This window comes from Centruroides vittatus, unplaced genomic scaffold, assembly GCF_030686945.1.
Source record: "Centruroides vittatus isolate TY-2023 unplaced genomic scaffold, ASM3068694v2 contig_18, whole genome shotgun sequence".
In the NCBI taxonomy this organism is placed as follows: domain Eukaryota; kingdom Metazoa; phylum Arthropoda; class Arachnida; order Scorpiones; family Buthidae; genus Centruroides; species Centruroides vittatus.
In genome coordinates this window covers 2,808,513-2,823,536 of record NW_027121101.1, presented here as the reverse complement: position 1 = coordinate 2,823,536, position 15,024 = coordinate 2,808,513, and the positions used below count along the sequence as shown (strand labels likewise).

General features: G+C 29.3%; 1 protein-coding gene across 3 annotated transcripts in view; it reads right to left on the bottom strand.

Moving 5' to 3' along the window:
- The window catches only part of LOC136969556 (L-asparaginase-like), a 120,382-nt gene that overhangs the window by 87,649 nt on the left and 17,709 nt on the right, over positions 1-15,024 (bottom strand). For 2 of the 3 annotated variants that reach the window (XM_067263771.1, XM_067263772.1), the window contains exons 10-15: positions 14,442-14,555; positions 12,584-12,694; positions 12,385-12,480; positions 10,339-10,586; positions 10,127-10,226; positions 5,776-6,543 (exon numbers count right to left, since the gene is read on the bottom strand). In XM_067263771.1, the coding sequence (XP_067119872.1) occupies positions 6,367-6,543; positions 10,127-10,226; positions 10,339-10,586; positions 12,385-12,480; positions 12,584-12,694; positions 14,442-14,555 (846 nt within the window). In that variant the 3' untranslated portion in view covers positions 5,776-6,366. Of the gene's footprint in view, positions 1-5,775; positions 6,544-10,126; positions 10,227-10,325; positions 10,587-12,384; positions 12,481-12,583; positions 12,695-14,441; positions 14,556-15,024 lie in introns of those variants that run through there. The other variant, XM_067263773.1, reaches the window with a different exon arrangement.

The window sequence follows — 15,024 nt, the reverse complement described above, 5'->3', positions numbered from 1 at the left end:
CTGAACTAGCTAGAATTCTAGCAGTGGGAGGAGTCAAGCAGTAGTTAGAAAGAAGTTCAACATTGCAGCATAACTAGACTTAGCAAGAATTCTGCCTTACTGAATACGGCCTAGTTTCCTCATAGGAAGTCCTGCTAGAAGTTATTCCATTGGCAGATCACCCACGTGTTCTGTTGCCTTACTCCGTCAATCCACCGACACAGTTCTGACATTAATGCTGACATTTTAATGTTTTGTGAATAAAGTCACATTTCACTTTTGTATGTATGGAAAGTTTTGGGACACCCTGTATAATTATGAACTTTTGTGAAAAGGAATAATTTAAAATACAAAGATAAATTTTTTCTGCATTTGTTAAATCAAGAGTGTATAGCATTTCATATTATTATTATAAAATGATAAAACATTTTATATGATTAAATTTTTATGAACTTATGAATTTTATTATTTGTCCAATTTATTGTTTTATTTTGTTGACAAAAGATTTGCCCATTTTTTTAATGATAATAGCCGTATTGAATACATAGTTTAATGTTTATAAATTGATTAAATAATTACGGAGTAAATTTTTTTTTTAAATTCTGGAAAAGAAAAATGAGAATGTGTTGCACATTTAAATGATGCTGTTATTGATTGCAGATCCATCATAAATATATCATCTGCTACATATAAATCTGCAACTGATAACACCATTAAAAGTTTAACTTGAATCAATTTTTATGATAGGAACATTTCAAAAAATGGCTAAAACAAGCAATTTCAAAACATTTTGCAAAATTTAAAATACGTTTGGAAAGATTCCATTTTATAAAATTTAAATTATATCAAAACTTCTTATCATAGCTGATAGAAGATTAAACCAATAAAATTTAACAGATTTTTTAAGTGATTTGATACTCAAAAATTATTATTAAAAGTTATATTCAAGAAAATAAATCACTTCCAATGATATAACCTAGATTAAAATTGCTAGGTTTTATTTTTTTCTATCATTTTGACAGGTTACAGCTACTTATTAGTAATTGAATTATCCAATAACATAGTTTTGATATACAAGAAATGTTATTTGGAATATGATTAGTTTATGAAATAACTTAGTAAACATAAAAATACAAAAAACAAAATTTTCTAATCATAATATATAAATGCAAATTAATGTAGATTAGTTAATACAGGAAATCCTCGTTAGTTCAAAATTCAGGGGAGAAAATATTCATGACTGAATTATCCAAGATTTATATATTTCTGTACAGTATGCCGAAAGCTATGTAACTGATGTAATTAAGCAAACAGAATACAGCTATGTATACAGAATGCTATTTTCATTAATTATTAATAATAATATAAAGAAACTTCAGGTAAACAATAAATGTTGGTGAGAATCTCACAGGTTGCTAGTAAAGCAGAAAAGTAAATAGCACTTACAAAAAGTAAAGCAGAATTCCTCAAAATGTAGCCAAAGTTATTTTAAAAGTGGTCCAAAAATAGTAGCCTAGAGTCCTACAAATATCTCAATCTGCTACTCTTAGTCCAAACTTGCAATCCTGAAACCCAGCCGTATTTTATGAAATATGGTAAGAGAAAAAAGGGATAGGCCATATGTAAGGTGACACCCAAAATTGTGTTACTGTAAAAGTAAAATAATATTGACCAGATAAGAGTTATTCTTGGTCTATTGTTTTCTTATAGCATGGAGGCATTTTGAACTAAATGAATGAGTTCACATGCATATCACTTTTTGATAGAATTTTCACTTTGAATTATGAAGTAGCCATATTTTGATCTAACCAAATTCCTTATCTCTATATCCCTGGCTGGGACAAAAGTACAGTTATGAACTAATGGGATTTCGAACTATCCAAGTTTGAATTAATGAGGATTTCCTCTACTTATCATTTATTTTCAAATCCAAAAAAAGTCAAATTTTTGGAAGTTTATTCCAGCAAAACATTAAATAAATCAATAGTGTTCAATGGAAAATAAACATTCAATACCAGAAATCTTGGTAAATACTTCATCAAAAATTTAATTCACTTGTTAAGTTTGTGTTTTGCCATTTGTTTCAACACAGTTTTTCTAAAAGTATTACTGTTATTAGCTTCATAATTGACACCACATTTATTAATAAAAATATAGTATAATCTTTATCAGTATAAAAGGGGATGTGTTGTAAGTATTGTATAAAACAAAAATCTATATTTGTGCTCCACTCCAAGCAGTGGCAGATCTACTAAGAAACTAATGAAGCTTAAGCTTCATGACCCCTGGAGTGGCCCTGAAGCAGCTTTGTTCTAATGAGTTATTTTTCAATAATCAATGGAGCTTTTTTTAAGTGTTTGTTATTAAAATAAGATTATTTTAGTGAGGTTAAAGTACTAGTACTAGTACTAAGTCTTAAAGTCTTAAGACTTTAAGTCAATATTAATTCTCATTTCATAAAGGCTCAAAATGTCCTTGTAATTGGTCAAATTTCAAAATTTTCTTGAGGGCTTGCATTGCCTGAACCACCAGCTTTATTTTACCAGAATCTATATTAATAGTCTACATTTTGGCAGCTAGATCCTCATCTTTCATTGGTGCACAGATTAATAGTTCTATAACCAGCCCTTAGACTAGAACCAATCAGAACATTAAAAGAATCTGAGTTCTCAATTCAGGCTGCACTCATTTTACTTGTATATTTTAAACCAAAAATCAGATTTTTATCTCTATCTGTACACAAAAGACTTCTGCTTTCTTTGTGTCTGATTAATATCTTCTATTTTCATTTTATCTTGAATAATTTTTCTGAAAAGTAGTGTGTGGAAATCGCTTCTAATTTTTATACCATTATTTTCATTCCATGATGAATTTCATAATAAAAATTGTCAGCATGTACACTAATAGTCAGAATTATCCTTCTGTGTCCAAGGGTTAACCTAACCATTAGCCATCTGCAAAAAACTAATCTGCATATATCAATCCAGTATAGAATAAGACCCTATTGTATTTACAAAAAATTTTTTAAATTGCACTGAAATATTTAATGCCAACTTGAATAAAAGAATTGGCTCTATAAAACATATGTTGTTTTGTTAGAATAAGCAATAAATAGTCTGGAATATATGTCTGGTCCCCTCATATCTAATACAATATAAATGTAGTAATAACTTCCATGTTTTGATATCAGATCTTTATTTTAAAAATAGCATTTTAATGTCTCTGAAATAGGAAGTCTTAGTTGATATCTTACATTCAATGTCAAACTAAGATTTTTCTTAACAACTGCAGAAGAACAAGTTGTGTTGTACCATATTTTTGTATGTACAGCTATCCCTTGCCTAATGAGATTTTGCTGCTCATGGAATTTGATTAATGTGCAAAATTAATTGCGTCAATCCCTTTTTATGTGGCAGAAATTTTAATTAATGTGGCTTTAACAGCTATCTCTATTTAATGTAGATATGTTTTCCTTGGCAAATATCATGTTAGTGAATTTGCTATTTTCATCTATTAAAATAAAAATATTTGTTATTAGCCAAAAATTTGTTCTAGTGGGTGGTGATTGGTCAAAGACCTAGGTACCTCTGTATCTGATTAATGCGATTTTGATATATGCAGTAGCATCAGAGGATTAATTAACCACATTAATCAAGGAATACCTGTATAAACCCAGTAGCATATAACCTGCAGAAAATTGCTAGAACAAAAAGATGACCACTAACCTATCATATACTCTGCACTCTGTACCTATAAAGTAGGACCAGCCAGTGATTGCAGTTTAAAGTCTATATATAACTCAAATTTTCCAAATAGTCTTAAACACATGGGTACTAATTTATGTAACCCATATCTGTAAAAAATTACAGTAATTGTCATTACTTTGATATAAGTGAAATTTGTCATATTCATTCATCCTGGGCCATGTTCAGTAATGCAGAATTCTTGCTAAGTCTAGTTATGCTGCGATGTTGAACTTCTTTCTAACTACTGCTTGACTCCTCCCACCGCTAGAATTCTAGCTAGTTCAGTCAGCTTCTTTTATCTATGCTAACTTCTGCTAGTGATGTCATTGTTTTTGTCTTGTACAATTTGCAAGATGGCTGCTCGTGTTAGATTAATTAATTAATCTCGTGTTAAACGTATTTTATTATAACAATCAACAAAGTTATTCTCTCATTCTAAAATTACTTCGAAATGTAAAATTATCACACCTCGGTATAAGATTCTGAATACATTTTAATGGAAGATAACGGTCCATTTTGTTGATTACAATTAATTGCTTCATTAATTTCATCATGATCTGATGCAGCTTCCATTTCAATAATTGTATTGGTTACTTCATCCTTTTCAACCAGCTACAATTGTTGCAATCATAATTTTAACTTTGTCCACCATTTTGCCCAGTTGTCTAATTAAGAGTAATTGTTCAATCATGCTTAGAACATTCTTAGCTCCACCCACTAAGCCACTCAAAATTCTAACTTAGGTGTTCTGCGTTACTGAACACAAACCTGTTGTCACTTTAACGACATGCATTGGTAATAATAGTAATGCTGAATTCAACTAAAATTGAACTCTGTCACTTAAAACATGTTCAAAAATATTATGTATGTAATGTTGCATCATAATATATGTATGTAAAAGAGTACAGAAATATTCTGTGGAGCATAATATTGTATATTGCATTAATTTTATTTTGATTGAATGATAGGCTAAGTCATTTCACTCAAAATAAAAGTTGTAAAGTAATTCTACAGATTAATTTATTCTATTATAGAATCAAGTTGCACAAAACTTAGATTAATAATAAAAGACACTATCAATTCAAAATTAAAGAAATACAATAAATATTTGTAAACAGAATTAATTTCTTTTATAGAGTATACATATAACATAACATAAATTTAGAAAATGTCCATTGAAAATATATTGTTTTCACATGTAGTCAAATATTTTATAAAGATTTTTGTAAAATAATTCATTTGTTGGATATTTCAGAAATAAAAAAACAGTAGAACCCCAATTTTCTGAGTTGATGTAGACAGATGCTATCTCATAACCAAAAATCTCATAAAATGAACTGCAACAGCCATTTTATATTAAAAATTACAAATATAAAAGATTTGTATGGTATCACTTTTAAACCTCTTTTTATATCCTAGTGAATTTAATCATATATAAGAACAATAATTTTTACATCATTTATTATACAGTTAATATACAAGCAATAGTTTAAAGAATAAAAATGTGTATAATCGAAGTCACATTTTAATATAAATGATGAAAGAAATGATTTATGTTATCTATCATTTTAAAGTTTTTTGTTTTACAGATGTTCTTCCCTTCTTTGCTGCAATGTTCTGCAGTCTCTTCAATATTGCTTTTCACAGGTGGTCTTGTCCTGGATGTGTCAAGCACTATCTCTCACCACCTTGCTGCCCTCATTGTGGGATTTAGACAAACTAACAATGGAATGGAAAAAAGGTTCTCTTAGTGCCCTGAGGGCAGAAAGTTTTAAAAAAGTCACACACTTGGTGCATTCATGACAAAGCTTTTATAAATTGCAAGTAGTGTATTGGCTTGCCTCAGATAATGTGGAACCTTGGTTGACTGGAGCTCAGATAAATGAGGTTCTCCTGTATTAGTAATTGTTACCTAATTAAGAATTGAATAAAAACGTTTTAAATTAAATTATAACTATTTTCACTTAAGTTAAAATTTAAATGAAAATAGTTATAATTTTCATACCAACAGACCAGAAGTTGTAAGAACAATGAAATACTAACACATTGGTACATATATATATTTTTTCTTTATTTCTTTACACTTTACATTTCTAATTAAAGAAAAAAAGTATTATTTAATAACAAAAATTTCTAAATCATAACATGCAATCACTTTCATCAAGTTATTAAATACATGTTAAAACATAAGACAAAATTTTACAACTGATTGACGACACTTATCAAAAATAAAATCCAATATCAACTAATATATTAAATAAATCTGTTTTTTAAGTTTCATATTTTATTTCTGGTCCATAAATAAACTGTAAATAATAAATCTATAATTTTTAACAAATAAAACAAAATTAGATGGATGGAACATATTCCTTCCCTTTCTTCCAGATGGGAGGATCAGCAATTCACAACCTTCATTTCATTACATTTTTTAATATATCCTATTTATGCTAGATATAATTTTGCAAAAAATAAAAAATTGTATTTTCTATATTGGTGAAACTAAAAATTATATCATTAAGAATTTAAGCTGTGTTGTTAAAACATAAACTTATTAAAATATTGTGTAATAAAATCTAGTCTAGAAAGTGCAATTGAAATCTATATGGAATTATATGTTTTTATAAGCTCCAAATGTTTGATTTCAGTTACCATTTACAAGAGGAGAAACTTTATTTTTTTCAAGCAGCCAAATTAAATTTTGTCGATTTAAAACTTTTGCAATGTCCAATGCTGTTCTTCCATAAATATCTGTACAAGTAGTGTCTACTTTATGTTTTAATAAAAATTCAACAATTTCTTCATTGTCAATTTCCACTGCCTGTAATATATAATTTTTTTTGTGATATTATTATTTGTAAATAATAATAATAATAATAATATAATAATTTATTTTGAGGTTTAATATCTTTGGTAAACTTTCACAAAATTTAAATATATTTATTTTGTTAACTATTTAATATATTTATGTTTTAAAATAAACTTAATTTAGAATACATCAATTTAATAGTTCTACAAGGATTGTTTGGAAAGTCATTGGACTAGTCACATAATACATAATCAAAAAGATATTTATTCCACTGTAACCATAGCAGTTCAGCTAGGCATCCTGTAAAACACACCAGCTTATTGATATCTTTACAATAGTGGCAGACTTTTCAGCCAAGACCCAAAAGCTTTCACCTCCTGTTCAAAGCTGTTTTTTTTTTTTTTTTTCCTTTGTGAGCTTGTTTTGAGTGAGCTAAAGACATGATAATCACAGAGCAACATTCCTAATACATGAATAGAAACTGACATGAGTTTCTAATACCATATGTTTCTCAGTACTGTAGAGCCATCTGCAAGTGGCTAAATGAACTATCACAAACAGTCTTTATTCAGATGTAGGTCTTGTCCAATGACTTTTCAAACAATACATTGTTAAAAAATTATAATACATTTATGTATTTGAACTCCTAAATTAATATGAAGTAAACATTCTATAAAAGTTATTTTATTTGTTAAAGTTTACTTTGAGAATTTGTTATTTATATACCAAAACAATACACATAATTATCACTAAACATAATTTATACAATACCACCAAAGAACTAAGATTTAAATGATTTTTGCCCATCTATATATATAAAAACGAATGTATGTCTGTGTGTGTGTGTGTGTGTGTGTGTGTGTTTGTACTATACCATTTATCTGATTGCCATGAAACTTTGGGAAGTTGTTTAATACATTCCCGCAAAGGTTTCTGGCATATGTGAAGACCACCATTTCCCCCCTTTCAAAAATATATTTATATATGGATTAAGGCTTTTATGTCCAACAGATGGCGCTAACTTCCGACGACCTAAGTTTGCTTTTCTGTGAGGCATTATTGATATCTTTACAATGGACTAAATGTGAGAATGGACTAAAGCAGATCATTTTCTATCTATCTATATAAATAAAATATGACGTTCGTTTGTTCCTACCGATTCCTTTGAAATTTTGACACCACGTTGCATTCGAATACGCACGTGTTTTTATATAATATACATGTCGAAATTCCCCCCAGTGGGGGGAGAGGGACAGGATTAAGGCTTACCGTGAAGAACTTGGCTTCTATTATACTATTTTAGATGCGGTTTTTTGCGTTTTTAATTGCGTTTTAATAGGTTAGTCAACAGAATATATACTAAAAAGGGATTTTTCGATATTCCCCAGCGGGGAGAGGGACAGGATTAAGGCTTACTGTGAAGAACTCGGCTTCTATTTATACTATCTTGCATGCGGTTTTTTGCGTTTTTAATTGCGTTTTAATAGGCTATGTCAACAGAATATACACTAAAAATGGATTTTTTGAAATTCCCCCCCATGGAGGAAGTGTTATACATTTATAACAGATACATTTTGAACCACAACAACGCATGGCCGGGTCAGCTAGTCTTTAATAGAATTAAATCCTGATTGAAAAGTTAAAAGATTTTAATGTGACAGATAGAAAATTTAGGATAAAATTCTCAAACTTAATCATTTGAGAATTAGAATACAGTGGGTGATTGGTTCAAACAGTTCGGAATATGAATGCTTTCATGAAAGATTTTTATGTTCAGACAACAAACACATGTTTGGATAATGAACACCTTACAGAACCAACACAAGAAGTGACATAAAATAATGAATACCGATTGGTCTTCCCTTGTCTTCAGACAAGAATTTGAAACTTTTCGGAGCGCAGGAGATGTTGACATCAACGCTCAACCCAGTATATACTGATTGGTATTTCTCCGAACTTTAAAACTCTCCCCTGTAATTCCAACCTTTTACTTTTCTGACAGAAAGAAATTTTTTATAGTATTCACAAGTCTGTTGAGCAGGCACTCATTAAAGTTTTGCGTCAATTTTTATTTTCGAAAGGTGAGAGTATAATAGCAAAGGTAGAGAGTGGGCAGATGTCTGATGTCTGCTGGGCAGTATGGCTTGAACAGGTTTACAGTAGGCCACAGTTCAATCTGATCTAAGAAAGATACAGTATAATCAAAAAGACTCAAGCAGCTACAGGAGTAACAAAAATTACATCTGAGAAGTAAAGAACATTGAAGAGCTCATAATGGATCTGACAACAGAATGAACTGAAACTGATCTGACAACAGAAGAATGCCAAGAACTCTTGAATGAAGAACACAAAGAAACTCGGCAAGATATGTTTTCTTCTGAAAAAGAGGATTAATGCCGATATCTGCTATTAAAGATGTTTTGAAGAAGTGGGAGGATGTCAGAACAACGGTCTTAGAATGACATCCAAACCAGGTTGAGGTTAATAGACTTAGGGATCGCTACAATCAGTGGCGTAGCGAACATAACTGGCGCCCGGGGCATAACTGGCACCCAACACTTTATTGGCACCCCTCTCCCCCCTCCAGAAACACATAGTTTGTCTTGGAAACCATTTGGGCATCCCTCTGCGAGTGGTGCCCAGTGCATGATACCTTGGGAGGTGCAAGGGGATGGCCCCTTGCACCCCCCCTCGCTACACTACTGGCTACAGTGATAATGCTATTAATTACTTCCAAAAAATCCTGAAGAAGAGAGAAAAGCAATCAACTTTGGATAGATTCTTTAACGCTCCACAAATGGAAAAAACATGATTGATAAAAATGCAAGACTGTGTATATATGTATTTTTATTATTACCTATAAATAAATATAGTAAGAACGTATATAATTTTTTATTTTTGGGGGTCTCCAGAACGGATTAATCAAATTCCCATAAAAATCTATGGTAAATTGATAATCGGTTAATGAACAATTCGGGTAGTGAACAGTCTTGGAATGGATTATGTTCATTAACCAATCACCCACTTAATATTCCACTTAATTATGAATTCTGAATATTTCAAAAATTTCAGTAATTCATAATATATAGAAAAAATTCTCAAGCCAGAAATCCTGAAATATAATAAATAAGAGAGAGTGATTTTATTTCTACTTTTAAAATTAAATACTTAAAATTGACATTTTAAACATGTAATCAGTATAAAAATCTAAATGTTGTTATTAAAATAACTGCATTAATTCAATGAAAATATTTTTCATCTTTTCTTGCAATATTTTCAGTTTCACAATATATTTCAACTGGGAATATGACTTTAAGAACTGTGTTAAACTTCCAAAAAACAAAAATTAAATTGTAACGCATATAAAAATCAGATAAAGCAGTGAAATAATAATAATAATAAACTATATCATCTTGTGTTTTAAAAGATTTCAGAGCTATAATGTTTGTATTTTATTACTTTTTTATAAATTAAAAAATATTTAATATATAAAAATTATTTTTGTAAAGTAAAATATAGGCAAGTCACATTAAATATAAAAATTATTTTACATCATATAATTACTTTTTATACTGATACTCTAATAAATACGTACAATATGTAATGCTGTACGTTGTCCACAGTCACGCTCATTAATATTAGCACCAGCTAATAAAAGTGACACTAGTCTTTGAATTCTTTTCTTTTTCACAGCCCTAGCATATAACATAAAAGTTCAAATTTACATGAAAGTCATTGATCTCAAATTGTAAAAAATTATTTTATGATGTTAAATTAGTCATAATTATTTTCACTTTCTTAACTTACCTACATAATAAATCACCTACATTTACAGAAGGTAAATTCAAACTTGCACCTGCTTGTATTAATAATTTGATTATATCATGATGATCATGTTCAATAGCATTGAGTAAAGGAGTTTTATGATCAAAATCTCTCAAATGTACGTTGGCTCCATGGTGCAGGAGGTACTCTACCACTTGTGTGTGGCCCAGAATTGATGCAACATGCAATGGTGTTCGTTGATTGTAATCACAAGTTGAAAAATAGACTCCCTGTAATATATAAAATAAAAAGTTGTCTAACTTATATTAGATACAACACACGCACAAGGCTATGTTTATGGTAAATCATAATAATAAAATATAAAAATCTCACTTAGAGGAAATACAGAAATGATAAAGAAAACAATTAATTACATGTAAAATCAACCCAATGCATGTTAAAGCAACCGGCTGTATCATCCAATATGACTAATTTTAAGATTATTTAGTGTCAAAATTAATTGGCCATATTGTTGCCTGATAAAGAATCCAGCTGAATCATTCAAAAATTAAAACGTTTACATTATAACCAAAGAAGGGAATTCATAATTATTCAAATAATTCAAGTTGACAAGGTATAATTTAAATGAGGACTAAAAACTCCTTTTTATGCCTACAAAGAATTACAAGAGGGATTTTTAGTTTCTATAGTAAAAGGAGGTACCAAATTCTTTAACCTCCCCAGACTCATCTCAGATACTCAATCAAAAATAACAACAAAAAAAATCTTTATGACGCATGAACTTGCAAAATCTTGTATAGAAGAAATATGCCTTTTACTTGGATCACTATGGTTGCCAATTTTATGTATTTATCTAATCTAAATTACTAAGAAATCAGTTCATATTAAAATAAATTTAATAATAAAATAATAAACTTATTTGAAACATACAGAATTACAGTTTAGTTACTATTATTTTATTTTTATATTTTCAATAAAGCAACATTAGGAAATACAAATCAAAAGGTTCATGTAGTTCAGGGTGCAGCATGAGAATGTTTATACATACAGCAATATTTGAGAATCATCACAGAGTGGTGGGGAAAATGTGTTTCATTTTGTGATTGCTAGAGTGTGCAGTTAGTGCTTTGTCTCTGCAAACAACATGGAAAACTGTTCAATGGATGAATGAATGTTTGTTGTAAAGGCATTTATTGAATGAAAATTGATAATCTAGGTCCAAAGATTTTGGTGTATTTTTAATGTTGCATGACATGGATGAATTCCTTCCTGTAATACTATACTGAAGTGGGTGGAAAGATTTGATAATACTGACAATGTTCAAGATTGATTTACCAGTCCTTCACCAACAGTCTGCACCAGATCTGGAGAATATCAAGAGGGTTCAGTAAGTAGTGCAGCAGAGTATCATTCACTCTTCTAGACATCATTTGGCTGCGTTAATCATACCAGACATAAGTCCTTCACATATTCTGCATGAACAACTAATGGACAGTGAGGTCTCGGTGTGGTGTCTGCTTTTGGTAAAATTTGCCCATACTTTCTTCAGGAATGTAAAGACACTGACCATCACAGCTAAGCAATACCAAGAAATGTTAGCATTAATAGCAAAGATAGTGCTCAATGCCACAACAAACACTGCTCATGAATTTATGAACTTTTCGCAAATCATGTTTCTCAGGCACATCATTTCCTGATTTGGAGATGTCACCCAGTCACCAAGATCCACTGATCTATCAGCTGTTGATTATTTTCTATGGGGATACTTCAAGGCTAGAGCATATACTAACAAACCAGCCACCTGCATGGTATTGGAGCAAAACATCAGTAACAAAATTTGAGCCATTGATGCTCATTTATTGTGTTGAGTCCAAATAACAATTTCCAGTTCAAATTGCAAGAATGTATTCATTGTCATGGAGACTACTTGATAAATGTTATTTTTAAGAAATAAGAGATAATTAATAAATTGCATGTGCAATTTTGTAGTGCACATTAATTTTGCAAAAACTGTTACATTCTTGTGCTGCATCCTGTATATAAAACATTGAAAAATTAAGAACTTACAAATTGTTGCATGACTTCTAGTTTTTCTAAATTATTTGCAGCAGCAATACTGCACACTATTGAAGGATACAAAGCATTACGTAAAGTTTCCTTTTCCTGAAATCAAAGTTATAAAAATTTAAATATGACTTGTAAAATTGATAATATCATTTTTAAAATGATATTTTAATTTCAAATAAAAATTTTAGTTATTACTAACTTCTGAAGATGATATGTGCAATGTTCTCACAACTGCATTAATTATATCCAAATCTTCAAATTTAACATCTTTTGTAACAGTCAGTTCACCACGCAAATTATTCTGCATCATCTATAAAATTCAAATTTTAAATTTTCTATTTGCTTATCTAATATATCAAACATGAAAAAGTGAATATGCACAACTAAATTTGACATTAGTTCACTTTACTTTTAACAACACACTTTTTAGAAGAAATAAGAGAAACTTCTGAGAAGTTTTATTTCGTGATAATACTTATAGGATTTTAGAATATTATGCACTATTATAAGAACACTGGTTTAGAAAAATGTGGATTTTTTCATTGATTAAAGTATCAAGCATTTCTAAAGTAATCTTGTTAAATAAACTATTTCTGAAATATTTTAATTTTTTCAAAAATTAAGGTGTCCATTTGAAGCAAGGCAATGTTAAACCTGAAGCAAAGATGATTTAGATTTTTATTAATTCTAGAAAATACACATTTAATTTTCAAATTCATAGTCATCTTTCAAAAAATTTAATTAAAATATTTCAAAAATAGTTTATTTAACAAGATTACTTTAGAAATGCTTGATACTTTAATCAATGAAAAAAATCCACATTTTTCTAAACCAGTGTTCTTCAACCTTGGGTCTGTGGACTGGGTTTTTTGTGGCGCTGGTCCACAAGAAATTTCATAGATTTGTTATTACAAAATTTCCTGCCAAATATTAAGATTTTAAACTTGTAATTAATATAAACAGCTTTTATTTATTTTTTATTATTGCAATTGTTTAAATAAAGTTACAACAGTTACATGCATCACCCATGTCTAAGCACTTTAAGTCTAAGAAAATTTATCTTTAGCCTTCTGTTGGTCTGCGAAATATTATTCCTATTTTTGCCAGTCCGCAAGTGTCAAAAAGTTGAAGAACACTGTTCTAAACAACAAGATTGTATATACAAGTTTGATCAAATGCTAATATATTATGCTTACTAACGTAAAATATCTTTTATACTAAAGACAATTATAACAAACATTTGCAATATTTTTCCATTTTAAAGGAATTTCCAAATTTAAAAGAAATATTTTTTGAAGGAAAGAGAAATGAATTATGTATTTATACATAGATTAATTTAATAAAACATATAAAATAAAGCTAGCTGATATCAAAAGAAAATGAGCATCTCATTATTTAATAAGTTAATATTAAGCAATCTAAATTAAAAGAGTTCTATAGTAATAACAAAAAGTGTTAACAAAGAAAGCAAGATATAGTAGGAAGTATGAAATTGTTAGAAGAAATAAAGAAACAGTTTGGAGATTGCAGAGATAGCATATATGTACAAAATGGGTTTAAGAAGAGAAATAATTAATAGTAAGAACTGTGAAATGTTTCCAAATGCCTGGAAATGGTTCATAAACAAGATGTATTTTTAATAAAGTGTAGTTTTTAGATCTTTGGGGATGAATAAAAAAACTAAGATGAAATGTGAGATTTGCTTCCAGTGATTTTGTTGTTATTTTACAGTTATTTTTTTGCCGATGTGAAAAAACAGTTCTTAAATGATGAGTATGGTGTGTTGCATATATAGACGAATGGAAGGTGTCAAATAATTTTCTTAGTAGGAGTAATAGGGGTTCTAGATGTTACATAAACTTATGTAACAGTTACCAAGTTGATTCATTTGTCTCTCCAACAATGGGATTGGTTGCCAAAAAGTACTTGAGAAAAATGTTGTTAGAGTGAACTCCAATAAAGCAGATTTTTTGTTATTGCTATATTTTTAAAAGAACTTGGTATTGTTTCTCATTATTTAAAATAATTCTGATGTAAGTTTTGGAACAATATCATACCTGTCTTTTAGTTTCTAAAGACCACTCACTTTTACTCAACACGTAACTGAGTTTTGTTAAGGCAGCTTCAGGAGTCATGTCTGAACCCGGAACAACTCCTAATTCTAACAAAATCTGAAATTATAATAAAATAATCTGATTCACAGCATGTTTATTTTAAAAACAAATATGTAACATAATTTTCATATAATTATAAAATTTGGCTATAATAACCATTAGCTATAGACTAATCACATACCACAAGAATCTCTATTAACTACTATAAATTCCAGTATGCCTTTACAATGGCTTGCTTCAGTCAGTTTATGAATTTTCCTCAAGAACTCAACAATAGATATGTTGACTCTTATTCTGCCATGCATCTTTGACATTAAGTTGCTTTACTATCTATTATTATTGTCAGTAAAGCAAATTAATGTCAAAAGTGAACAAGTGCCAGTAGAATAAGTGTCAACATATCTATTGTAGAATTCTTGAGAGGAGGACCATTATAAATGCTGAAATGCATACCGAGATTTACATTAATTAATAAAAATTTGTGGTGTGAGATTAGTCTGTATCTAATGATCTAATTATTAAATTT